This window comes from Aulostomus chinensis, chromosome 24, assembly GCF_037954235.1.
Source record: "Aulostomus chinensis isolate RoL2024-O1b breed Wild chromosome 24, RoL_Achi_v1.0, whole genome shotgun sequence".
NCBI lineage: Eukaryota > Metazoa > Chordata > Actinopteri > Syngnathiformes > Aulostomidae > Aulostomus > Aulostomus chinensis.
In genome coordinates, this window is record NC_141343.1 from 16,967,084 (window position 1) to 16,994,351 (window position 27,268).

Sequence of the window (27,268 nt, forward strand, 5' to 3'; positions counted from 1 at the left end):
AACCACACCCATAAACACAACTGTAGCCACACCTGTAAACACAACTGTCCCTACACTGGTAAACAAAACTGTCACCAAACCTATAGACACAACTGTCACCACACTTGTGTAAACAACTGTAAACACACCTATAGACACAACTGTAAACACAACTGTCACCACACCTGTAAACACAACTGTCCCTCCACTGGTAAACAAAACTGTCACCACACCTATAGACACAACTATCACCACACCATTAAACACAGCTGTCACCACACCTGTAAACACAACTGTCACCACAACCATAAACACAACTGTAGCCACACCTATAGACACAACTGTCACCACACCCATAAACACAACTGTCACCACACCTATAGACACAACAGTTGCCACATCTATAGACACAACTGTCACCACACCCGTAAACACAACTGTCACCACACCCGTGAACACAACTGTCAACACACCTGCAAACACTACTGTCACCACACCTGTAAACACAACTGTCACCACACCTATAGACACACCTGTAAACACAAATGTCACCACACCTGTAAACACAACTGTCACCACACCTATAGACACACCTGTAAACACAAATGTCACCACACCTGTAAACACAACTGTCACCACACCTATAGACACAACGGTAAACACAACTTTCACCACACCTGTAGACACAACTCTCACCACACCTGATAACAAACCTGTGAACACAACTGTAGCCACACCTGTAGACACAACTCTCACCACACCTGATAACAAACCTGTGAACACAACTGTAGCCACACCTGTAAACACAACTGTCACCACACCTATAGACACAACTGTCACCACACCTGTATACACAACTGTCACCACACCCATAAACAAAACTGTCACCACACCTGTAAACACAACTGTAGCCACAACTGTCACCACACCTATAGACACAACTGTCACCACACCTGTAAACACAACTGTCACCACAGCTGTAAACACAACTGTCACCACACCTGTAAACACAACTGTCACCACACCCGTAAACACAACTGTAACCACACCTATAGACACAACTGTCACCACACTTGTGTAAACAACTGTAAACACAACTGTCACCACACCCATAAACACAACTGTCAACACACCTGTAAACACTACTGTCACCACACCTGTAAACACAACTGTCACCACACCTATAGACACACCTGTAAACACAAATGTCACCACACCTGTAAACACAACTGTCACCACACCTATAGACACAACTGTAGCCACACCCATAAACAAAACTGTCACCACACCTGTAAACACAACTGTAGCCACAACTGTCACCACACCTATAGACACAACTGTCACCACACCTGTAAACACAACTGTCACCACAGCTGTAAACACAACTGTCACCACACCTGTAAACACAACTGTCACCACACCCGTAAACACAACTGTAACCACACCTATAGACACAACTGTCACCACACTTGTGTAAACAACTGTAAACACAACTGTCACCACACCCGTAAACACAACTGTCAACACACCTGTAAACACTACTGTCACCACACCTGTAAACACAACTGTCACCACACCTATAGACACACCTGTAAACACAAATGTCACCACACCTGTAAACACAACTGTCACCACACCTATAGACACACCTGTAAACACAAATGTCACCACACCTGTAAACACAACTGTCACCACACCTATAGACACAACGGTAAACACAACTTTCACCACACCTGTAGACACAACTCTCACCACACCTGATAACAAACCTGTGAACACAACTGTAGCCACACCTGTAAACACAACTTTCACCACACCTATAGACACAACTGTCACCACACCTGTAGACACACCTGTAAACACAACTGTCACCACACCTGTAGACACACCTATAGACACAACTGTCACCACACCTGTGTACACAAATGTCAACACAACTGTCACCACACCCGTAAACACAACTGTAGCCACACCTGTAAACACAACTGTCACCACACCTATAGACACACCTGTAAACACAACTGTCACCACACCTATAGACACACCTGTAAACACAACTGTTGCCACACCTGTAAACACAACTGTCACCACACCTGTAGACACAACTGTCACCACACCTGTAAACACAACTGTCACCACACCTATAGACACAACTTTCACCACACCTATAGACACACCTGTAAACACAACTGTCACCACACCTGTAAACATCTGTCACCACACCTATAGACACACCTGTAAACACAACTGTCACCACACCTGTAAACACAACTGTCACCACACCTGTAAACACAACTGTCACCACACCTGTAGACACAACTTTCACCACACTTGTAAACACAACTGTCACCACACCTGTAGACACAACTGTCACCACACCGGTAAACACAACTGTCACCAGACCTATAGACACACCTGTAAACACAACTGTAACCAAGGCTGTAACCACACTTGTAAACATAAGTACAACATCAGGCCAAGTCCTTGTTCTGAACAGAAAAACAGGTCGGACCACGTGGTCATGTTGTCATGACCTTTTTGTCTCTGAGGGTCAAACAAATATCTCACTGTGTTTTTCTTTAATTCCTGGGTTCTCTTCCTGGGTATCAAGGCTGAAGACACATCACATCCTTGTTGAAGAATTATTCCAGATTCAACATGAGCACCGTTTGACGTTGGATTGCCGTTCAAATGTGACACAGGCTTCATTTGGACGGCTGGTTCCCCCCGAGGCAGCAGGTGGCGATAATGTGCGGCAACTGCTGCTAATCAACTGTCGCTAAAAATAAAAAGAAGACAAAAGAAAAAGGAGTTGCAGGCTGTTAGCAGGGTGAGATTGTTTCTTCTTCTGCGCTCAGAGCCGTTCATCCTTCGTCTTTGCCGAGGCTGCTGTCTTGCTCTGCCGCGGCTCTCCCAGCTGACAGCCCACTGGCTCGCTGCGCGTTAGCTCCCGGAGACTAACAGCGTCGATGCAGGCTATGTTAGCATTCCTCCCGCTAGCTTGTAGCGTTTGTTCAAACAGCATATACGATTCCATTATCGGACACGTCCCTATTGTCGCTCTCTCGTCCGCTATCAAACATCGACTCGTAACCTGGCTACTGTTACCAGTATTTTTCTGTACTTCGTGAGTTTATCCCGTCATTGAACACACACTGAAATCTTACAACATGACTCCAGTGTTCGCTGTTCTCCTGTCAGCTTTAGCCTGTTAGCTGCGAGCGCTAGCAATAGGGGGCGGGGCTAGACTTCTGAAAACAACCTCCTGGGTGTTTGTAGGCAACGTCACATCTGGAGCAGGGACGAAGAACTCTCCTTTATCAAGTAGAAATGAAGGGAATGTTTGAAACTGCAATATTACACAGCACCCCGGCGGCAGGTCCATGCTTCCTTTCTCTTCTTTTCAGAGCCTAAACGGACCTCAGAGAAATGAATGCTTCCTCAACACAATCACAGACATCCCCTTCGTTTTCACTTGATAAAGGACAGTTGTTGGTCCCTGCTCCAGATGTGACGTTGCCTACAAACACCGAGGAGGTTGTTTTCAGAGAGTCTGGCCCCGCCCCCTGTCGCTAGCGCTCGCAGCTAACAGGCTAGAACCGACAGGAGAGCTGTGGTGAAGAAGCATTTCTCTGAGGTCCTTTTCCCTGAAAAGAAGAGAAACGGAAGCCTGGACTTGCTGCCAGTGCGCTGGGTGATACTGCAGTAGAATGCAGTATGGTCAGTAATGTTGGGAGTAAATGTACAGATTCAGGGTCCGAGTGTTTGTCTGTTAGTTGAGTAACCAATTCACCTGTTGCTGTGACGGCCACCTCGTGAACCTAAGTGAATGTATGATCAGCAGGTCGTCTGCTACCATGGAGACTGCTGTTACCACAGACATCATCGCTGAAGTCTCCCTGGGGAACAAGACCACTGATGAAACCCCCTCTCCTAATGAGGAGCCATCCAAGCCTGCCAACTGCAGTACCCGACGCCGAGCCGCCACGGGGAGGCGGGGACAAAGAGGTAAGAGGCGGGGCCCTGTGGAAAAGCGGCGTGGTCCGAAAGAGAAAAGGCGGCTCCAGAAGGGTAAGAGGCGGGCCCAAGAGGAGAAGAAAGAGGGCGTGACAGTGAAGAGGCTGTCGAGTGACGGGAAGCGGCGGTGGGATAAGAAACATTACTGCGTGTTCTGTCGGCGGCCACAGGTGAAGATTGCCAGACATCTGCTGAGGAAACACGCTGACGAGCAGGAAGTGTTGGCGGCCAGTGTGCTACCTCCAGGGTCCAAAGAGCGCCACCTGCTGCTGGAGCAGCTGCGCTGCCGTGGCAACTACCTGCACAATATCGAGGTGCGTTGGCCCCAGAATACCTCCGTGTGTTCCCCTCAGACGATGCCTGTGGCAGGATCTGCTGTCTCAATGTGCATTTGGGGTTTAACCCGTTTGGCGTTGTGTATATGTGTGTCCGTCTGTCCACCGATGTGTCCCTCAGGTGATCAGGCAGGGCCGGGGCGAAATCATCCCGTGGCGTCAGCCCTCCGAGGATGTGGATGCCAGGAACTACCTTCCCTGTCCACTCTGCCTGGGCTTCTTCTTGCGTGCTGACCTCTGGAAACATCAGGCCTCCTGCCGCAAGAAGCTGGCTCCTGACCCCTCCAAAGACTTCTCCTCCTACCTCACAACAGGAAAGACCTTTGACCCTAATAAGGGCATACCCTCTGAGGCCACAGGTGAATCAGTCTGTGATGGGACAGGTGACAGGACGTCTTCATCTGCACAGGAAACACTTTGTGAGCCCTCAGGAGACACGTCCACTGTGGACCGGACTGGGACATCAGACAGTGGGACTAAACGACCTGTGAGCTCTGACCCGGGGGGGGAGCAGCCCAGGAAGCGCTGCAGGGTCCAGGCTGCAGCGTCCCGCCTCCTGCCTATTTCCAGTGGTGCATCTGAGAGCTGCAGTGAAATCCTGCACCGCATGAACCAGGACCACGTTTCGCACCAGGTCTCAGCTGTCTCTCCACCTGTCTGTCCGTGTCGGTGTGTCTGTGTTAACCCTTCTCTCCATCTCTGTCCAGGTCAAATCTGATTGGTTGATCTGCAAATATGGAAACCAGCTGCTGGGGAGCCAGGATGTGAGCCAGAAGAGGTATGAATATGTCAGCCAGAAGCTGAGGAAGCTTGGGAAGTTCCTCCTCGCTGCTAAGTCCCTGGACTCGGGCATTCGGACTCTCCAGGACATCCTAGCTCCGGGGCGCCTCAGCCTGGCACTCGCTGCCGCCAGAAAGGCGTCTGGTTACCGGTGGAGCCGCCCCCCACTGGCTGTGAAGACAACACTGAAGACCGTTTGTGAGATAGCCATTGGCGAGAGCGTACAGGACGGTGACTGGGAGGCTGCAGCCAAGACCACAGACTTTTATCACCTGTTGGGGAGGGAGTGGGACAACTTGGGGCTGATGTCCCCTGACTCTGACACAGGTAACACCTTTGTGCGGATGAGCTTCAGGTCATGATGCCGGTATTTGTGGTTAAAATATTTCTTTTCCAGCTGCGGCCATTGCAGCAGCAAAGCTGAAAAAGCGCCTGGTCCAATCTAGAAGTGAGAAAAAGTCCCAAGAGACGGATCCGGAGCAGTGTGAGCAGAGACCCCTGGGTATGTTTCTGACCCATGGTGCCCCAACCATCTCCAGATGCACTTCTTTAATTCTCCTTTGCTTACTTTGTCAAGGTACAAACACTCAAACTGTCCACTGGGTGGTGCTGTCTGTCTGTCTGTCTGTCTGTCTGTAGTTCCATCAAAGAGCGGTGTCAGACCAATGGAGCCCAGACTGCAGGCCCCTTTGACAGGTACAGTTTCCCACATCCCCCAGCTGTTACTAAAAGCTGGTCTTCATAAAATAATGTCACCTGTCGTCCTCCAGTCCCCGCAGCGCCTAGGAAGGTGCACCGTCGTCCGTGGTCTTCTGCTGAGAAAGAGGCGGTGTGGAGACAGCTAGGAGTCCACGTGCTTCTCCAGACAGTACCAGGGAAGGAGGTCTGTCAGCGATGTCTGGACCTGGAGCCTGTCCTCAGAGGACGACACTGGAAAGACATTAAAAACCAGGTTCACAATCAGATCCAGAGCCAAAAGAAGCAGCAGTTCCATGCTCAGATGGACCTTCAGGAGAACCAAGAGCAACAAGACCAAACCATAAACCAGAAGAAACAGCAGCAGCAGGCCCAAATGAACCAGCAGGCCAAGGACCACACACAGAACCAGAAGAAACAGCAGTACCTTACCCAGCTGGATCATCAGGACCAGAACCACATTCAGAATCAGAGGAAACATCAATATCAGGCCCAGATGGACCAACAAAACCATGACAACATTCAAAGCCTGAAGAAACAGCAGTATCCTGGCCAAATGGACCACCAAGATCACACTCAAATCCACAAGAAGCAGCTGTGCCATACCAGGCTGGACCACCAGGACCTCATTCAGGTCCATAAGAAACATCTTTACCAAATGGACCAGCAGCACCAGGGAATGCAGACCAGCCTGGACAGGGACACTTCCATTCTGACTGAGTCACCTTATGGACCTGATGGGCCACATCGAGCCCCTGGACAGCTGCTGGACCGGGAGCCCACCATCAGTCCATATGCACTTCCACACAGGCCCCCTGGGCCCCACATGGACCAGCTGCTGTCCAGGACGGCGTGGACAGACGAATCTCTGGGCCAGAACTACCCAATTAGCAGGCAGTTGGCCAGAAATCTTCTCCAGGATATGCCCCCCAGCGGACCGCCACCCAATCCCCACATCCACTTCTGATGGTCAGGCCCACTTTTGATGGACAGTTCCAGGCCTGGGGGCCACCTCCCTTGTTCTGTTGGAACAGCCGGTGCTGACTGGTGTCCAATTTAGACATCTCTAGACCTTGCTCAGAACTTGCTGCCGTACACAGTCCTCCCGGCTCATCGACCCTCTGACACCTGCAGCCCAGCGGAACGTTAAGGACCAACCACGCTTCTCTCCTGGGTCTGACACAAACCATTTCAAGACAAAACCATCAGCAGGTACAATCAGTGTCTCTGCCAGACGTCCACGGGCGAGAATCGGTTCCAAAAATCTTCAAAACGTGCCTACGCGCTTCTCATACGGCGGAATACCGTGTTTTAACTGCTAATGTAGGAAGTGAGACGGACACCATGGCTGTTTGTTTTTGTTGTTGTTGTCTTTTTTTAATTCTCCGGGATACCATCCTCACCACCCCTCTGACAGACACGAGCACTGGTGATGGACACGCCCACCTGGGAGAGGCTCCGGCCAGCAGTGGCCAGGATGTGAACTCTGAAACGCCTGTGAACTTCCTGTATAAAATAAAAGTCAACTCTACACACTTGAAATGTCTGTATATGTATTTGTATACGTATATATATATATATATATATATATGTGTGTGTGTGTGTGTGTGTGTGTACATATATATATAAAATCTAGTCCAGAAGCTGGTCCCCTTGGGTCAAATCACTCGGAGTTCTGTGCCATCAGTCACGGTTGGTAACGAGTCCAGTTACCAGGTGTTAGCATTCTCCTGAAGTATAAAGTCATTTTATACAATCACGAGTGTCTATTTTTTTTAAACAATGATATTCCCATCATGCATCACTTCAGATGTCTTAATGGTTCCTCTTGGTTCCTGGTTCCAAAGTTAAGTACCAGGTCTACAGGCCTAGAATGAAAAGGCTTTCGTTGTAGGGAGAGACGACATACTAGATGTCCCAAGCTAGAAATGCTACATGTGGGCTAACAGGCTATTGCTATCTCCACTGTGGTCCATGCAGGTCTGTCCGCCCCCCCATGTGTGGCGAATGTGTCTACGTGACATCATCACTTCAGATTGAACCAAAGCTTCACATTTTGATTGTTTCTGGTCTGAAGAGGTTAAGTGAGACTAGAACCCCCACCTGCGTGGGCTGGTGTCTTGTTCCTTGGGTTTAGGGACGTTCGTGTTCCCAAAAGGACGCATGGGAGGGTTCAAATGAGCCTACACAGCCATATTTTGGCTCTTGGGGCCCCATCAGGGTTCCTGTTTCATGTGACTCAACAGCCAGTGTCCCCATTACCTCACATGAGACTGACCCCCGATCTATGACGTCACTCCCGACCCGGGTGATTTGTGAGGACTTTTTGTCCCCAAAAGGATACGAGTCTATAAATGGACTCCTGTCCTCACAACAGGCGGAAGACCGGGCGGCCTGCAGGGGGTGTGGTCTATCCGCTGGACCCACTCTGATTGGCGGTGAGTGTCTAAAGGGGAGGGGGGGCAGATGTGACGTCAGACGGTGCTGGGGGGAGGTTTACTGCAGTGACGCCATCTCTCTCTCTCTCTCTCTCTCTCTGTCTCTCTCTCTCTGTCCGTCTCTCATCTCACCGATCATCATCGATTTGGATCGATCGGCGGTCTTCAGACTTCCGTTGCACTTCAAAGTCTCGTGCGGTTTTACCGGGAAAGCCGCGCGCCGTCTGACCACACACACACACACACACACACACACACACACACACACACACACACACACACACACACACACTCACTGCGACCTCCATCTTCATCTCCATCCTTCTCATCCTCATCATGTCCGCACCTAAGCAGGAGGACCGCAAAGGTTCAGGAGAGTGGCGGGACATGTTCTGGAACCCGCGAACTCACGAGCTGCTGGGCCGAACCGCCACGAGTTGGGGTGAGTCTTGTTCCGTTATCCCCCCCCCCCCCCAACGGTGTGTTAGTATTTATAAACCAGTGTGTCTGCTGGCGTTAATCACATCCACATCAACTTTATGACGCCTTTGTATTATTATTATTTATTTATTATTGTTATTATTTTTTAAATTTTTTTTTATTTTCGCTACAATCATGGAAATGTGTGTGTATGACAGTGTGTGTATTCTACAGAAATATGTCCATCCTGGTGTTTACATGCTACAGAGCAGGGTTTCTGAAAGTGGGGTCCGAGGACCCTGTTAGTCCCCGGGGCTCCTCCAGGGGTCCTCAGCACAGCTGCATGGCGTTGAAGGGGTCCTAGTATGGACATGTGTTGCGTCTTTGTGGAGGACATGAATGTGTTTGTTGTGTGTCTGTAAGCCGCCATGTCTGGAAATTAGTTTGCTGATGTCTGTTGCATCCTTGCTGGATGGTAGCTCTCATCAGGGTCCGTCTCTAAACGTCCTCAAATCTCCAAATGTCCTCACATCTCTAAATGTATTCACATCTCTAAACGTCCTCAAATCTCCAAATGTCCTCATATCTCTAAACGTCCTCACGTCTCTAAACGTCCTCGCATCTCCAAATGTTCTCATGTCTCTAAACGTCCTCGCATCTCCAAACGTCCTCATGTCGCCAAACGTCCTCATGTCTCTTGTCCTTGCATCTCCAAACGTCCTCTTGTCTCTAAACGTCCTCGCATCTCCAAATGTCCTCACGTCTCTAAACGTCCTCGCATCTCCAAATGTCTTCACATCTCCAAACGTCCTCGCGTCTCTAAATGTCCTCACGTCTCTAAACGTACTCACATCTCTAAATGTCCTCATGTCTCTAAACGTCCTCACATCTCAAAATGTCATCACATCTCTAAATGGCCTCTCATCTTTAAATGTCCTCATGTCTCTTAACGTCTTCACATCTCTAAATGTCAAGTCTATAAATGTCCTCACGTCTCTAAACATCCTCACGTCTCTAAACGTCCTCACATCTCTAAACGTCCTCACATCTCTAAACGTCCTCGCATCTCCAAATGTCCTCACGTCTCTAAACGTACTCACATCTCTAAATGTCCTCATGTCTCTAAACGTCCTCACATCTCAAAATGTCATCACATCTCTAAATGGCCTCTCATCTTTAAATGTCCTCATGTCTCTTAACGTCTTCACATCTCTAAATGTCAAGTCTATAAATGTCCTCACGTCTCTAAACATCCTCACGTCTCTAAACGTCCTCACATCTCTAAACGTCCTCACATCTCTAAACGTCCTCACGTCTCTAAACGTACTCACGTCTCTAAACCTCCTCACATCTCAAAATGTTATCACGTCTCTAAATGGCCTCTCATCTTTAAATGTCCTCATGTCTCTAAACGTCTTCACATCTCTAAATGTCAAGTCTATAAATGTCCTCACGTCTCTAAACGTCCTCACATCTCTAAATGTCCTCACAACTCTAAATGTCCTCACGTCTCTAAACGTCCTCACATCTCTAAATGTCCTCACGTCTCTAAACGTCCTCACGTCTCTAAATGTCCTCACGTCTCTAAACGTCCTCACGTCTCTAAATGTCAAGTCTCTAAATGTCCTCACGTCTCTAAACGTCCTCACGTCTCTAAATGTCAAGTCTCTAAATGTCCTCATGTCTCTAAACGTCCTCACGTCTCTAAATGTCAAGTCTCTAAACGTCCTCACAATAAATGACTATAGAAGGACACACAGATGCACGAACAAAATAAACAGACGTGAAGCATCAAGTGAAACCGTGTGTGTGTGTGTCTGTGTGTGTGTGTTAATCTGGATTATTCCAGACGAGGTTGAGTGGATAGTAATCTGTTCAAACACGCCATGACACACTTACTGTAGTTACGGGGACTGGCACTCACTAACATCATCTTAAAGGGACAGTGTCGTCCTCCCTTGTCCATACATGTAAAGGACATCTGACTGGTTTCCTGTCGCCACCAAAACGCATCTTTTTGTTGACAGAGACGATCTTTTCTTCCCGGTTGGATGATGCTGTCATCATCGCCATCATCATCAGCGTGTACCCTCTTCATCATTAATACGTCGTGCTCCTCCGTGTTTGATGACATCATTGTTGAAATGTACCTCTGCCGGATTTTTGACTTCAGTCCGGAACTCTCTGTCACGTCACATGCTCGTCTTGTTCATGTTGAGTGACAAGTAGTATATTAATATGTGTTAAGGTCAAAGGTCAACATAGCAGGTTTGTGGGTGATCAGTCATTCATGGTTTCACATCTCAGTGAGTGAGTCACGCCCCTCGCCATGAGTGGCGTCCTGCGAGTCTCCAGGCGAGTTTAAGTGACTCAGAGCAGATCCTGTTACGTGGACACCATAATCTGCTGCAGACGCCACTTTTAATGACCTTAACGCCGCCGCTTTAGGACCGTGGCTGTGGACCCACAGTAGAGAACCTGCAGAGGGTAGAGACAGGTTCCACAGGACCTGGGGGTGTGTGTGTGTGGGGGGGGGGGATGGGAGTATAGGTTCTACATCTGGACCCACATCGGACCCAGATGAGTTCTAAATGATCTGGAGATGTTCTACATGACAGAGGGGTTCCACAGAGCCCAGAGGACGGCCTGGACAGAGCCTGGGGGGTTGGACAGGGTGAGTGAAGGCCGTTCTGGAACCCTTAAGGAGGTCATCAAGAGGATGCCTGCTCCTCCTGTTCCTGCCTCCTGGAGTCGGCATTCCTCCTGCCAGTCAACGACAGATCACATGACATCACGAATATGTCCTCCTGCTCACAGACACCAGACGTTCACAGGAGACCGCTGATAGATGCTGGAGAGAGGGAGAGAGACATCTCTCTCTCTCTCACACACAAACACACACACACACACACACACACACACACACACACAGCTGTTGCAGCTGGCAAAGAAGCTGAAGCAGGCAGATTAGCTCCTCCCCCTCCATTCATCTAAATCAGGTCATCTGCATGGGGCGGGGCTAAACGCCACAGGATTAGACACATTTTAGACCTGTTTTGAGGGTGGGGGAGGAGAGGGTGACTGGGCTGTGCTGGTTTAACCCTCCCCCTCCTTCTCCTCTTCTGACTCCGCCCCCAGGTCTCATCCTGCTCTTCTACCTGGTCTTCTATCTCTTTCTGGCGGGGATGTTCACTCTCACCATGTACATCATGCTGCTGACCCTCGACGACTACAAGCCCACCTGGCAGGACCGTCTGGAAACCCCAGGTGAGGATAACAAACACACCTGGCCCCACCCATGCTAATGAAAGAGCTAATTCACTGTTTCAGGCATTGTTAATGATTCTTGATGCTGTGGTTGGTTGACGAGGCCGATGGTCTGGTTGGTTAACGACCCTGATGCTCTGGTTGGTTAACGAGCCCCATGCTGTGGTTGGTTAACGAGGCCGATGGTCTGGTTGGTTAACGACCCTGATGCTCTGGTTGGTTAACGAGCCCCATGCTGTGGTTGGTTGACGAGGCCGATGCTCTGGTTGGTTAATGAGCCCCATGCTGTGGTTGGTTAACAAGCCTGATGCTCTGGTTGGTTAACGAGCCCCATGCTGTGGTTGGTTAACGAGCCTGATGCTCTGGTTGGTTAACGAGCCCGATGCTCTGGTTGGTTAACGAGCCCCATGCTGTGGTTGGTTAACGAGCCTGATGCTCTGGTTGGTTAATGAGCCCCATGCTGTGGTTGGTTAATGAGCCCCATGCTGTGGTTGGTTAACGAGCCTGATGCTCTGGTTGGTTAACGAGCCTGATGCTCTGGTTGGTTAACGAGCCTGATGCTCTGGTTGGTTAATGAGCCCCATGCTGTGGTTGGTTAATGAGCCCCATGCTCTGGTTGGTTAATGAGCCCCATGCTGTGGTTGGTTAATGAGCCCCATGCTGTGGTTGGTTAACGAGCCCCATGCTCTGGTTGGTTAATGAGCCCCATGCTGTGGTTGGTTAACGAGCCCCATGCTGTGGTTGGTTAACGAGCCTGATGCTCTGGTTGGTTAACGAGCCCCATGCTCTGGTTGGTTAACGAGCCCCATGCTCTGGTTGGTTAACGAGCCTGATGCTCTGGTTGTGTTTCAGGGGTGATGATTCGTCCGAAGGGCAATCAGCTGGAGATCAGTTTCTCTGTGGCGGACACTGAGAGTTGGGACGGACTTGTCCAGAACCTCAACAACTTCTTAGCCCGTAAGACATCAGTTAATTGTGGTCGTTAACGATCTTCATGGCGTCAGTGGTTTGACGGCGCTTGGTGACATCACAGTGTTCAGAGGTTTCTCTACCTGTCTGTCTGCCTGTAGCCTACAATGACAGCTACCAAGTCCAGACCAACGACAACTGTCCTCCAGATCAATACTTCATTCAAGAGGACAGTGGAGAGGTAAACCTGTCTCACACTCTACCTGTCTATCCACCTGCCTCACTCCCCCATCTCCCTACCTGCCTCTCATCCTGTCTTAGTCTCCACCTGCTTCACTCTCTACCTGTCTCACTCTTCACTCATCTCTTTCCACCTGCTTCACTCTCTACCTGTCTCACTCTCCACTCATCTCTTTCCACCTGCTTTGCTCTCATCCTGTCTAACTCTCCACTCGTCTCTCTCTCTCCACCTGCTTAACTGTCTTTCTGTCTCACTCTCCACTCGTCTCTCTCGCCACCTACTTAACTGTCTTCCTGTCTCACTCTCCATTTGTCTCTCTCCACATTCTTAACTGTCTTCCTGTCTCACTCTCCACTTGTCTCTCTCTCCACCTACTTAACTGTGTTCCTGTCTCTCTCCACCTGCTTCACTCTCTTCCTGTCTGCAGGTGAGGAACAATCCCAAGCGTTCCTGTCAGTTTAACCGGACAATGTTGGAGGAGTGCTCTGGGATTGCGGACCGTTTCTATGGTTACAGCAGAGGCCAGCCCTGTGTGCTCATCAAACTGAACCGGGTACATTCACCTTTGACCAATGACCTCTGACCTCAGAGACCCAAACCTAGTCCAAACAGCAGCAGACAGCTTTCATGTTGGTCTTGACCTGGTCTACTTGTCATCAGAGGTCAGGCGACCGCTAGGAAACGTGAGAGAAGCACCGAATTGAGCTCTGATCTTCTACCTGTCTGTCTCTCCAGGTGATCGGCATGTTGCCAGGAAAGGACGGTCAGTCTCCTTATGTTACCTGTGGCGCCAAGGTCTGTCTAACTGTCTCTCTGTCTGTCTTTCTTTCTGTATGGTCCTGTTCAGCTCTACCATCAACATGTCCAGACGTGTCCTCAACACGTGTCCCGAGCAAGCTGGTCACTCGTGGAGACACTGAATCCCTCGGGACACGTGTTGACACCTGGCCTGACGACGGCCGTTGTCTCTGTCTGTCTTCATGTGTTGTCTCCATTTTTTCATCCTCAGATGTACAAAGTGGGGAAGGATGAGTGGGTAAGATGAGTAGAACAGGAAGAACATAGAACCCAGCATAGACCGTAGAGTTAGAACAGACTGATGCTCTGCTGATGCTCACGCTGCGCCTCAGAGATCGGGGGAGGAGCTCAGACATCTGGACACAGTGTAATAAAGTTTAGTAGAGGTAATGTTACTTGAAGGGTCTCGGTGCATCATGGGAAATAACATCTGTATCATCCAGTCAGATTTTCTGTGGCATTCACTGTCCTGTCTGTGTGGAAAGAAGTTCATCGTCACAGCAGCTTACTGATGGCTGAGTTACTGATCTGTGTGTGTGTGTGTGTGTGTGTGTGTGTGTGTGTGTGTGTGTGTGTGTGTGTGTGTGTGTGTGTGTGTGTGTGTGTGTACAGAGAGAGGACAGTGATAAGATTGGAGAGCTGGCTTATTATCCTCCAAATGGAACCTTCAACCTCATGTATTATCCGTATTATGGCAAGAGAGCCCAGGTAACACACTCAGTACTCACTAAACACACACACACACACGCGCGCGCGCGCACAATATCAAGTTACAGTCTGGAGCCAGTAGACTGACCTTAGAAAGATCTATTCATTAGATGCAGTAGATCCATATAAGCAGATCCACTTGATCTAACTTTGTAGATTCACATATTAGATCCAGCAGATCCTTTCAAATCCGTTTGAGCAAATCCACACTTGTAGATTGAATAGATCCAAGTCAGTTGATACAGTAGATGAAATTTTGTAGATCCATGTTAGTACATCCGATAGTGGATCCATGCTAGTAGATCCTCGTCAGCAAATTCATGTTATTTGATAAGTAGATCCACATTGGTCGATCCAGTAGATCCACGTTGGTCTAATCAGTAGATCAACGTTGGTCGATCCAGTAGATCCATGTCCCCTCCAGGGCAACACTGTTGGAAGGAGCAGGCTGTTTCAGGGGGAGCGTGATGGTGCTGCATGTTGATGACCTTCCTACAGCGTGTGATGCGTTTCCTGTTTCTATTCTCAGGTGAACTACACTCAGCCTCTGGTGGCTGTGAAGTTCCTTAACGCCTCTGCAAATATGGACATTAACGTGGAGTGTAAATTGACCTCCAACACTCTCGCCGCCGGCAGCGAGAGAGACAAGTTTGCTGGACGGGTTTCCTTCAAACTGCGAATCAACAAATAGACACACGTGGAAAACACGCACACGTTAAAGCTGCACATGTAGATGGTAACATGAAAAGATGGAGTCTCGTCCCCCTTCGCCCGCTGTTTCATTCCCCGTAGGATTTATTTTTCCAGCTTCATGATGCATTCACTGACAGCCGGAAGCATTTATATTTCTTAGAAGTGGCGTAAACACACATCTTGTCTCGTATTTTTCAGTTTTCTGGTATTTTCCTGGATCCCTGTACGATCCCTCAGTGCAGCTTTAACTCCAGCACTCTGAATCCAAAACCGACCAATCAGCACGCACACACGCTCTGATGTCACTGCCAGCGAGGCCTGAAGATCAACAGACGACGAGAGGATCTTCACCTTCATCAATATGTGAATCTGCATGAAGACCAAATTATTGATCGCTTTATGTATGGCGTCGTTATTTATTTATTTATTTATGTGGTTGTTTGTAATTTATCACGATATCAACCATCTTGACGCAGTCAGGTTCTGCAGCCAACGTCTCATCATCAGTTCTGACTGGCTGATCGCGATCAGGTTCAGAAACCGATTGAACCTCTTTGTCCTGGTTTGCTGCCATGGACACAGCCAACCAGCCAATCAGACACAAGCCTCTGTTACCAGGGGAACCATTTTGCTGTTCAAGGTAGTTTGGTGTTATTTCTGTTGTCATGGGAGCCGGTTCGTCGATCAGGTCATTGATCAGTGGTTCGTGAACCTGGTAGGACGTCATCAATTGTTTTGTTTTGCCTGAGTTTTTTACATGTTGTTTTTTTTACGATCTTCAACACGCAGCTGAGCATGACAACTGTTACCATGACAACCAGGCCACTTGACACACGCACACACACACACACACACACACTTGCCGTCTCTTAACCTGTCAGTCACTGCTGTGTAGAAATGCCCCTCCCCCCTGGCCTGCTCTCCACCAATTGTCTTCCTTTAAAGGGTCAAATCGGACCAGCCAATCAGATGGTCCTGCTGTATGATGTCATATGACACTAGTTTGTGATTTGTTGATTTCTCCTGCCTGAAAATGTCCCTGTGTTCACCAGACCAATAAAAACATACAAAACCATGGTGATGTCATCTGTTTTGTTGTGATTAACTTGATCAATCACGCTTGCGATGAGCTCTTGAAGGTGTTGCCATGTCACAGCGCCGCCATCTGCCTCTGGCTGACGGTGACAGGAGCGCCGACGCCATCATTAAAATGTGTTCTGGCATGAAGAGATAAATTCATCACATAAATACACGTAGAAACCAACAAGAGAACCAGAGAAAGAACAGTTGCTCCTCCAAAGATCAGCTGGTCACATCTGACACGGCGCCAAAAGAAGGCGGTCCGCCCGCCACATCTCAGCCAATAGGAGCGATGATCTAGAATATCTGAAACCATGTGATGTTTGTGTGTTCTTCTAGCAGCTGTAGTTTAATGTGTTCATGTATTTGCTTCAACTGTAGTTTAATGTATTCATGTATTTGCTTCAACTGTAGTTTAATGTGTTCATGTATTTGCTTCAACTGTAGTTTAATGTATTCATGTATTTACTTCAACTGTAGTTTAATGTATTCATGTATTTGCTTCAACTGTAGTTTAATGTGTTCATGTATTTGCTTCAACTGTAGTTTAATGTATTCATGTATTTACTTCAACTGTAGTTTAATGTATTCATGTATTTGCTTCAACTGTAGTTTAATGTGTTCATGTATTTGCTTCAACTGTAGTTTAATGTGTTCATGTATTTACTTCAACTGTAGTTTAATGTATTCATGTATTTACTTCAACTGTAGTTTAATGTATTCATGTATTTGCTTCAACTGTAGTTTAATGTATTCATGTATTTGCTTCAACTGTAGTTTAATGTGTTCATGTATTTACTTCAACTGTAGTTTAATGTATTCATGTATTTACTTCAACTGTAGTTTAATGTGTTCATGTATTTACTTCAACTGTAGTTTAATGTATTCATGTATTTGCTTCAACTGTAGTTTAATGTATTCATGTATTTGCTTCAACTGTAGTTTAATGTGTTCATGTATTTACTTCAACTGTAGTTTAATGTATTCATGTATTTACTTCAACTGTAGATTAATGTGTTCATGTATTTACTTCAACTGTAGTTTAATGTGTTCATGTATTTGCTTCAACTGTAGTTTAATGTGTTCATGTATTTGCTTCAACTGTAGATTAATGTATTCATGTATTTACTTCAACTGTAGTTTAATGTATTCATGTATTTGCTTCAACTGTAGTTTAATGTATTCATGTATTTACTTCAACTGTAGTTTAATGTGTTCATGTATTTGCTTCAACTGTAGTTTAATGTATTCATGTATTTACTTCAACTGTAGATTAATGTATTCATGTATTTACTTCAACTGTAGTTTAATGTATTCATGTATTTGCTTCAACTGTAGTTTAATGTATTCATGTATTTGCTTCAACTGTAGTTTAATGTATTCATGTATTTGCTTCAACTGTAGTTTAATGTATTCATGTATTTACTTCAACTGTAGTTTAATGTATTCATGTATTTACTTCAACTGTAGATAAATGTATTCATGTATTTGCTTCAACTGTAGTTTAATGTATTCATGTATTTGCTTCAACTGTAGTTTAATGTATTCATGTATTTACTTCAACTGTAGTTTAATGTATTCATGTATTTACTTCAACTGTAGATAAATGTATTCATGTATTTGCTTCAACTGTAGTTTAATGTATTCATGTATTTGCTTCAACTGTAGTTTAATGTATTCATGTATTTGCTTCAACTGTAGTTTAATGTGTTCATGTATTTGCTTCAACTGTAGTTTAATGTATTCATGTATTTGCTTCAACTGTAGTTTAATGTATTCATGTATTTACTTCAACTGTAGTTTAATGTATTCATGTATTTACTTCAACTGTAGATAAATGTATTCATGTATTTACTTCAACTGTAGTTTAATGTATTCATGTATTTGCTTCAACTGTAGTTTAATGTATTCATGTATTTGCTTCAACTGTAGTTTAATGTATTCATGTATTTACTTCAACTGTAGTTTAATGTATTCATGTATTTACTTCAACTGTAGTTTAATGTATTCATGTATTTACTTCAACTAGAGTGCAGGAAACACAGGCAGTGAAGCACAGTCCAGACTGTATCAGAGTGGACAGGTGAAAGGTCACAGCAGGGACTAGCAGGAGTGTAGCTCATGCTAGCATCACTCCCTCAAGCTAACTAAGTCAGAAGAGAGTCCACAGGATTGCTACGGTAGCAGGAAGTGGTGGGAGTCAGAAGTAGACAAGAGCAAGGTGGTGGATCAGGAGAGGACAGGGTTTGATCTTCACAGCTGCAACAAGAAGTCCACGATGGAACAGGTGGTGCTGGCACGCCGTCAGACAGAAGAACCTGCAAAATAACACAAGATCAAAAATACACACTTGAAGCAGAAGCGATCACGTCAGCACCTCCTTGTATCACATGAACCTGGAGAGAGAGTGAGGTCGTTGGACTTCCTGCCCCAACGCCAGGGACGACGCGCCTGCGTGTGCTGACTCCAGGACAGGGAGACGACCTCCGGAGCTCTGGACTCTTTCCTGTTGGTCTGAATAAATTCTACTGAACCAACTGGAAGGAGTCCTCTCCAGATGTAGAACAGGGCAGTGGAGACTCCGTGGGTCCTTCTGACTGATTCATGATGACTTGTTGAAAAGTTCCTACACAGCCTATTAAAAGAAATGAAGCTGTGCAAACAAGACGGCACTGAAGGGGTTAAAATCCTGGCGGTGAACGTTTGGGTTCCGCAGTCACGTGACAGAAGCTGATTAAGAGATTGATCCACGTTTTGACTGGAACACGGTGAGGATGTCCCTGAGGCCATAGGGAGAGAGTGATTCTTGTTGCTATAGTTACAGTTGAGCTGTAACTGTTTCTACTGTCAATCAATCAATAATCGATCCTGAACCAAGTTGGCTTCGTCATCCTGAGTGTCACGTGACAGCGGAACCGCCGGAAACCTTCACTCAGCGACTGAACTCGAGCATGAATAAAATAAGCTTTTATTTTGGTTGTAATGATTCCAGGAGTGTCAGGCTTCACCAGCATATTCAAAACTTTATTAACACGTAGGTTGGCGGACAGACAGGGTCGCCCCGCCCCCTGCTGGCGTCAGCTGCCACTGCACGAGCTCATGAAACGGTGCACTGCAACAACCGCCAACCTGCGACACCGATGGACGCTGAGGGGGAGGCGCAGACGTCCAACCTTGCGCTCACGTTGATCAGCGAGGCGAACATCGCTCCCCGTGTCCTCGACCGCCTGCCGTACGCCGCTCCCGCACATGCGCAGAAGCCGTCAGCTCAGCGCTGTTCCGGGGCCGCATGAGAAGAAACAGAGTGAAATTCATGTCAAAGAAGTCCAACAATAACGGAGATAAAACAATCGGCGCAGATATCGGAGAGTGTGACGGAGGAGGGATGAACCAGCTGGAGCGGTAGGACCCCCACCAACCCGGCAAATACCCGGCAAATCCCCGCGTTGGTGTGCGACAGCTAACAGTTAGCTTTCTGTTAAGTTAGTTTTTTCATTTTTAACATACAGAAGAGCAAGTCAGCATCCAGAGAGGAAGACGGTTAGCAAGACTGTCAGCATATCCACGCCTGATTGTATTTACCACGTCATCAGATTGTTTTTGTTTGTTTGTTTTACTAAAATGACGTCTAAATTAATGGAGGTTACAGAAGATTCGCGCCTGGCTGTTGTTGTTCACCGTGAAGCGTGTCATGACCTTCCATGGTGTAAACAGTTTGCCGTCGAATCAGTGGGTTTCACGGAATCAACACAAACCTGCGTATCAATGTTCGAAGCGTCTCCAGACGTTGTCCACTGGGAAAAGCGTTCAGCAGCAGCAGCGCCCTCTGCCGGTGCGAGCAGGAACCACACGACGCGGCCTCATTCAAACTAAATTTGAAGTCAGTGGGGGAAGTAGCAAGAAGCGCTGTTACCACGACTGGTTACGAGGGAGCTGCTGCTGCTGCTGCTGCTGGAGCTGCTGCTGCTGCTGCTGGAGCTGCTGCTGCTGCTGGAGCTGCTGCTGCTGCTGGAGCTGCTGCTGCTGCTGCTGCTGCTGGAGCTGCTGCTGCTGCTGCTGCTGCTGCTGCTGCTGCTGCTGCTGCTTCTGCTGGAGCTGCTGCTGGAGCTGCTGCTGCTGCTGGAGCTGCTGCTGCTGCTGCTGCTGCTGCTTCTGCTGGAGCTGCTGGAGCTGCTGCTGCTGCTGCTGGAGCTGCTGCTGCTGCTGCTGCTGCTTCTGCTGGAGCTGCTGCTGGAGCTGCTGCTGCTGCTGGAGCTGCTGCTGCTGCTGCTGGAGCTGCTGCTGCTGCTGGAGCTGCTGCTGGAGCTGCTGCTGCTGGAGCTGCTGCTGCTGGAGCTGCTGCTGCTGGAGCTGCTGCTGCTGCTGCTGGAGCTGCTGCTGCTGCTGCTGGAGCTGCTGCTGCTGCTGCTGGAGCTGCTGCTGCTGCTGGAGCTGCTGGAGCTGCTGCTGCTGCTGCTGGAGCTGCTGCTGCTGCTGCTGGAGCTGCTGCTGCTGCTGCTGCTGCTTCTGCTGGAGCTGCTGGAGCTGCTGCTGCTGCTGCTGGAGCTGCTGCTGCTGCTGCTGGAGCTGCTGCTGCTGCTGGAGCTGCTGCTGCTGGAGCTGCTGCTGCTGCTGGAGCTGCTGCTGCTGCTGGAGCTGCTGCTGCTGCTGGAGCTGCTGCTGCTGCTGCTGCTGCTGCTGCTGGGGTTGGGAGGGTTGTGTGTTTGTGGTTAATCACCTTATAATAAGATCAAGTGATGTGATGGTCAGTTGATCCTAACACTGCAGTGCTTTTTGGCTTTCAGTCCAAAAGACGAGGAGGAACAGAGAGAGTCTGAGTGTTGCCATGACAACAGTGACGGGACCAACAACAACAACAACAACAACCGCCGCAAGGTGATGTCATCAGCATGAGACACCGACCTGTCTGTGCGTAGACACCAACCTGTCTGTGCGTAGACACCAACCTGTCTGTGCGTAGACACCGACCTGTCTGTGCGTTGACACCGACCTGTCTGTGCGTTGACACCGACCTGTGTGTGTGTGTGTGTAGACAACAACCTGTGTGTGTGTGTGTAGACACTAACCTCTGTGTGTGTGTGTGTAGACACTAACCTCTGTGTGTGTGTGTGTAGACACTAACCTGTGTGTGTGTGTGTGTAGACACTAACCTCTGTGTGTGTGTGTAGACACTAACCTCTGTGTGTGTGTGTAGACACTAACCTCTGTGTGTGTGTGTAGACACTAACCTCTGTGTGTGTGTGTAGACACTAACCTGTGTGTGTGTGTGTGTAGACACTAACCTCTGTGTGTGTGTGTAGACACTAACCTCTGTGTGTGTGTGTAGACACTAACCTGTGTGTGTGTGTGTGTGTGTGTAGACACTAACCTCTGTGTGTGTGTGTGTAGACACTAACCTGTGTGTGTGTGTAGACACTAACCTGTGTGTGTGTGTAGACACTAACCTGTGTGTGTGTGTAGACACTAACCTCTGTGTGTGTGTGTGTAGACACTAACCTGTGTGTGTGTGTAGACACTAACCTGTGTGTGTGTGTAGACACTAACCTCTGTGTGTGTGTGTGTGTGTAGACACTAACCTGTGTGTGTGTGTAGACACTAACCTGTGTGTGTGTAGACACTAACCTCTGTGTGTGTGTGTAGACACTAACCTCTGTGTGTGTGTGTGTAGACACTAACCTCTGTGTGTGTGTGTGTAGACACTAACCTCTGTGTGTGTGTGTGTAGACACTAACCTCTGTGTGTGTGTGTGTAGACACTAACCTCTGTGTGTGTGTGTGTAGACACTAACCTCTGTGTGTGTAGACACTAACCTGTGTGTGTGTGTAGACACTAACCTGTGTGTGTGTGTAGACACTAACCTGTGTGTGTGTGTAGACACTAACCTGTGTGTGTGTGTAGACACTAACCTCTGTGTGTGTGTGTAGACACTAACCTCTGTGTGTGTGTGTGTAGACACTAACCTCTGTCTGTGTGTGTGTAGACACTAACCTCTGTGTGTGTGTGTAGACACTAACCTCTGTGTGTGTGTGTGTGTAGACACTAACCTCTGTGTGTGTGTGTGTGTGTGTAGACACTAACCTCTGTGTGTGTGTGTGTGTAGACACTAACCTCTGTGTGTGTAGACACTAACCTCTGTGTGTGTAGACACTAACCTCTGTGTGTGTAGACACTAACCTCTGTGTGTGTGTGTAGACACTAACCTCTGTGTGTGTGTGTAGACACCAACGTGTGTGTGTGTGTGTAGACACCAACCTCTGTGTGTGTGTGTAGACACCAACCTCTGTGTGTGTGTGTAGACACCAACCTCTGTGTGTGTGTGTAGACACCAACCTCTGTGTGTGTGTGTGTGTAGACACTAACCTCTGTGTGTGTGTGTAGACACCAACCTCTGTGTGTGTGTGTAGACACTAACCTCTGTGTGTGTGTGTGTAGACACCAACCTCTGTGTGTGTGTGTAGACACCAACCTGTGTGTGTGTGTGTAGACACTAACCTCTGTGTGTGTGTGTAGACACTAACCTCTGTGTGTGTGTGTGTAGACACTAACCTGTGTGTGTGTGTAGACACTAACCTCTGTGTGTGTGTGTGTGTAGACACTAACCTGTGTGTGTGTGTAGACACTAACCTGTGTGTGTGTGTAGACACTAACCTCTGTGTGTGTGTGTAGACACTAACCTCTGTGTGTGTGTGTGTAGACACTAACCTCTGTGTGTGTGTGTGTAGACACTAACCTCTGTGTGTGTGTGTGTAGACACTAACCTCTGTGTGTGTGTGTGTAGACACTAACCTCTGTGTGTGTAGACACTAACCTGTGTGTGTGTGTGTAGACACTAACCTCTGTGTGTGTGTGTGTAGACACTAACCTCTGTGTGTGTGTGTGTAGACACTAACCTCTGTGTGTGTAGACACTAACCTCTGTGTGTGTAGACACTAACCTGTGTGTGTGTGTAGACACTAACCTGTGTGTGTGTGTAGACACTAACCTGTGTGTGTGTGTAGACACTAACCTCTGTGTGTGTGTGTAGACACTAACCTCTGTGTGTGTGTGTGTAGACACTAACCTCTGTGTGTGTGTGTGTAGACACTAACCTCTGTGTGTGTGTGTAGACACTAACCTCTGTGTGTGTGTGTAGACACTAACCTCTGTGTGTGTGTGTGTGTAGACACTAACCTCTGTGTGTGTGTGTGTGTGTGTGTGTAGACACTAACCTCTGTGTGTGTGTGTGTGTAGACACTAACCTCTGTGTGTGTAGACACTAACCTCTGTGTGTGTAGACACTAACCTCTCTGTGTGTGTGTAGACACTAACCTCTGTGTGTGTGTGTAGACACCAACCTGTGTGTGTGTGTGTGTAGACACCAACCTCTGTGTGTGTGTGTAGACACCAACCTCTGTGTGTGTGTGTAGACACCAACCTCTGTGTGTGTGTGTGTGTAGACACTAACCTCTGTGTGTGTGTGTAGACACTAACCTCTGTGTGTGTGTGTAGACACTAACCTCTGTGTGTGTGTGTGTAGACACCAACCTGTGTGTGTGTGTGTAGACACTAACCTCTGTGTGTGTGTGTAGACACTAACCCCTGTGTGTGTGTGTAGACACCAACCCCTGTGTGTGTGTGTAGACACCAACCCCTGTGTGTGTGTGTAGACACCAACCCCTGTGTGTGTGTGTAGACACCAACCCCTGTGTGTGTGTGTAGACACTAACCTCTGTGTGTGTGTGTAGACACTAACCTCTGTGTGTGTGTGTAGACACTAACCCCTGTGTGTGTGTGTGTAGACACTAACCTCTGTGTGTGTGTGTAGACACTAACCTCTGTGTGTGTGTGTAGACACTAACCCCTGTGTGTGTGTGTGTAGACACTAACCTCTGTGTGTGTGTGTAGACACTAACCTCTGTGTGTGTGTGTGTAGACACCAACCTGTGTGTGTGTGTGTAGACACTAACCTCTGTGTGTGTGTGTAGACACTAACCCCTGTGTGTGTGTGTAGACACCAACCCCTGTGTGTGTGTGTAGACACCAACCCCTGTGTGTGTGTGTAGACACCAACCCCTGTGTGTGTGTGTAGACACCAACCCCTGTGTGTGTGTGTAGACACCAACCCCTGTGTGTGTGTGTAGACACTAACCCCTGTGTGTGTGTGTGTAGACACTAACCTCTGTGTGTGTGTGTAGACACTAACCTCTGTGTGTGTGTGTAGACACTAACCTCTGTGTGTGTGTGTAGACACTAACCTCTGTGTGTGTGTGTAGACACTAACCCCTGTGTGTGTGTGTAGACACCAACCCCTGTGTGTGTGTGTAGACACCAACCCCTGTGTGTGTGTGTAGACACTAACCTCTGTGTGTGTGTGTAGACACTAACCTCTGTGTGTGTGTGTAGACACTAACCTCTGTGTGTGTGTGTAGACACTAACCCCTGTGTGTGTGTGTGTAGACACTAACCTCTGTGTGTGTGTGTAGACACTAACCTCTGTGTGTGTGTGTAGACACTAACCCCTGTGTGTGTGTGTGTAGACACTAACCTCTGTGTGTGTGTGTAGACAGTGTGTCCAGGTGCAGGAGAACACCCTCTTCAGTACAACTACACCTTCTGGTACAGCAGAAGAACTCCGAGTCGACCTGCCAGCTCTCAGAGCTACGAACAAAACATTCGGCAGATCGGCACTGTGGCATCGGTATACACACACACACACACACACACACACTCCATTGTGTCATGGATGACAGCAGATAACTGGCCATGTGTGTTCAGGTGGAACAGTTCTGGAAGTTCTACAGTCACCTGGTCCGCCCCGGTGATCTGAGTGGACACAGTGACTTCCACCTGTTCAAGGAAGGAATCAAACCCATGTGGGAGGTGACATCACACACCTGCAGTGCAGCAAATGTCTCTCGTTGTGTCCGTCTCTCACCTGTCTGTCTGTCCACCTGGCAGGACGAGTCCAACCGCAGTGGGGGGAAGTGGATCATCCGCCTCCGTAAAGGTTTGGCGAGTCGGTTCTGGGAGAACATCATCTTGGCCATGTTGGGAGAACAGTTCATGGTGGGAGAAGAGATCTGTGGAGCCGTGGTGTCAATACGCTTCCAGGTACTGCAGTTCTGCTACAGCACGCTAATACTGCAACTGTAATACCACTGTAGTAACGCTGCAGCAGTACTACTGTAAGACCCTGTGTTGTACCCGTGTCCCTGCCAGGAGGACATCCTGTCCATATGGAACAGGACGTCCAGCGATCAGACGACGACCTCCAGAATCAGAGACACTTTGAGACGAGTCCTGAACCTTCCAGCGAACACGATCATGGAGTACAAGACGCACAACGACAGCCTCAGGTACCGCCTCTTTCTCACCTTATCTCCATGACAACAAGCAGCCATCTTTGATGGATCCTCTGCTGTGAGCACAATATGTTGTCTTTTATATTGTAAAAAAGACAGAGTGCTAATGCTAGCTCACGTCAATGTCAATGCTGAACATTAGCTAACAGAGAGGTGCCGTGGCTGATGAGTAGCAAGGTGGTGGCACAGCAGCTTCTCCAGCCATGCCGCTGCTCTGGAGGTCCTTTTTAGTGGAGTTTAACATCGAAGAACCTTGAACCAAAGCCTAGCTTAAATTAGTCTGACTGCTAAAGCTAGCTCACGTCATTGTTCAAGCTAATGCTAACTAGGATCAGTGGTAATGCTGATGCTAGCAGCTGTGGTATGAAGGTGCCTGGCACAGAGCCCTGCTGACAAGTCTTAAACTGTCAAATGACATCACCACGCTCACGGTCGCGCTGTTCCATCATCTCAACCTGTATTTGAAATCACCTTACATACCTGTGTGTCTGTCTGTCTGTCTGTCTGTTTTTCAGGGACAACTCCAGCTTCAGAAACACAAAGATTTCTCTCTGAGGACAGACAGACATGTCAGCTGACTGCTCTGGTCTAATCAGGACGCAGATCATCATTCAGCGTCACAATTGGCTGTCTTTTAGGTTCAGAGGTCATGCTGTGTGAGTGTGTGTGTGTGTGTTTCGTGTGTGTGTGTGTGTGTGTGTGTGTTTCGTCTGTGCATCAATAAAGTGACGGAACTGAAGATGTTTGTCTATTACATTGTTTCCAATATTGATCCATCAGTGATTGATTAGTGATGAGAAGCTACAAGAGCACATCAGTTTACCCTTCAGTTCAACTACAACCAGTAGAGCTACCGGATCTGGTGGATCGGGTAGAGCTACCGGATCTTGCGGTGCTGGTGGGTTGTAACCAGACAGGAAGTCGTTTGTCATGTGACGTCATGTAGAAACTAATGGTGACTTGGCCCTCCAGTGACCTGACAGTAACGCTGTTACTCGTGGACGTGGCGTTCACACCGGCCGCCACAGGTCAACATCCTGAGACCATGAAAGAACTGCAGAGCTGCGTCATCATGGGCTCAGCTTCTAACTGACCCCCACCCTTCCACCCACCCCTGCAAGATTCCAGGCCACTCCAGGGTGTTCCAGGCTAATCAGTCCTGGTCTAATCCTGCCTCTATTCTTGGCTCCAGACCAGCTGGGATCTGTGATCTCTGAGGAGGAACTAATCCAGATTATCAGATCTGCCCTCACACTCTCAGGACCAGGCCTGGACCCCTTAGATCAGAACCAAACCTGGACCCCTCAGATCAGAACCAAAAGTAGAACTCCTCAGATCAGAACCAAACCTGCACCCCTTCAGATCTGGATCAAACCTGGACCCCCTCAGATCAGAACCAAACCTGGACCCCTCAGATGTGGATCAATGATGTGGGAGGTTTGGTAATTAAAAAGTCGCCCTGCTGACCTGAAGCTGGCAGGTTGTTGATCAATGACCCAGTATTGATTTGCGACCGATTATTGATGGACTTGATGAGGTATTGATTGCTGGGCCTCCCACTGTGAG

The 27,268-nt window shown here is 48.1% G+C and overlaps 4 protein-coding genes across 16 annotated transcripts in view; 3 read left to right on the top strand and 1 right to left on the bottom strand.

Annotated features, from left to right (window-relative positions):
- Positions 1 to 3,196, bottom strand: part of LOC147238972 (uncharacterized) — a 26,871-nt gene extending 23,675 nt beyond the window's left edge. For 6 of the 7 annotated variants that reach the window (XM_086197729.1, XM_086197725.1, XM_086197728.1 and 3 more), the window contains exon 1: positions 2,548 to 3,190. In XM_086197729.1, the coding sequence (XP_086053855.1) occupies positions 2,548 to 2,688 (141 nt within the window). In that variant the 5' untranslated portion in view covers positions 2,689 to 3,190. Of the gene's footprint in view, positions 1 to 2,547 lie in introns of all 7 variants that reach the window. The other variant, XM_086197723.1, reaches the window with a different exon arrangement.
- LOC147238973 (uncharacterized) lies at positions 2,671 to 7,343 on the top strand. Of its 6 annotated transcripts, none has more exons than XM_086197712.1 (8): positions 3,498 to 3,699; positions 3,821 to 3,987; positions 4,167 to 4,310; positions 4,453 to 4,965; positions 5,039 to 5,438; positions 5,509 to 5,613; positions 5,751 to 5,807; positions 5,882 to 7,343. In XM_086197712.1, exons 1-8 carry the CDS (start codon positions 3,690 to 3,692, stop codon positions 6,772 to 6,774), a joined length of 2,289 nt encoding a protein of 762 aa, XP_086053838.1. In that variant the 5' UTR covers positions 3,498 to 3,689; the 3' UTR covers positions 6,775 to 7,343. The 6 variants fall into 6 exon arrangements, with proteins under 6 accessions (XP_086053833.1, XP_086053834.1, XP_086053838.1 ...); XM_086197713.1 differs by having other exon boundaries at positions 3,824 to 3,987; XM_086197707.1 differs by lacking the exon at positions 3,498 to 3,699 and adding an exon at positions 2,671 to 2,809 and having other exon boundaries at positions 3,824 to 4,310.
- A 946-nt stretch (positions 7,344 to 8,289) lies between these two features.
- atp1b2a (ATPase Na+/K+ transporting subunit beta 2a) lies at positions 8,290 to 16,892 on the top strand. 2 transcript variants are annotated; one of them, XM_086197721.1, is made up of 9 exons: positions 8,290 to 8,687; positions 11,804 to 11,932; positions 12,785 to 12,889; positions 13,003 to 13,082; positions 13,510 to 13,635; positions 13,818 to 13,877; positions 14,092 to 14,118; positions 14,493 to 14,588; positions 15,118 to 16,892. In XM_086197721.1, the coding sequence occupies exons 1-9, from the start codon at positions 8,582 to 8,584 to the stop codon at positions 15,277 to 15,279; spliced, it is 891 nt and encodes a 296-aa protein (XP_086053847.1). In that variant the 5' UTR covers positions 8,290 to 8,581; the 3' UTR covers positions 15,280 to 16,892. The 2 variants fall into 2 exon arrangements, with proteins under 2 accessions (XP_086053847.1, XP_086053848.1); XM_086197722.1 differs by lacking the exon at positions 14,092 to 14,118 and having other exon boundaries at positions 8,291 to 8,687; positions 15,118 to 16,891.
- Positions 16,893 to 19,469: 2,577 nt separating this feature from the next.
- On the top strand, positions 19,470 to 26,443 carry eif4e2rs1 (eukaryotic translation initiation factor 4E family member 2 related sequence 1). The gene is made up of 7 exons (XM_086196710.1): positions 19,470 to 19,763; positions 21,146 to 21,236; positions 24,904 to 25,038; positions 25,116 to 25,220; positions 25,299 to 25,451; positions 25,560 to 25,696; positions 26,218 to 26,443. The coding sequence occupies exons 1-7, from the start codon at positions 19,651 to 19,653 to the stop codon at positions 26,255 to 26,257; spliced, it is 774 nt and encodes a 257-aa protein (XP_086052836.1). The 5' UTR covers positions 19,470 to 19,650; the 3' UTR covers positions 26,258 to 26,443.
- Positions 26,444 to 27,268: the final 825 nt, after the last annotated feature.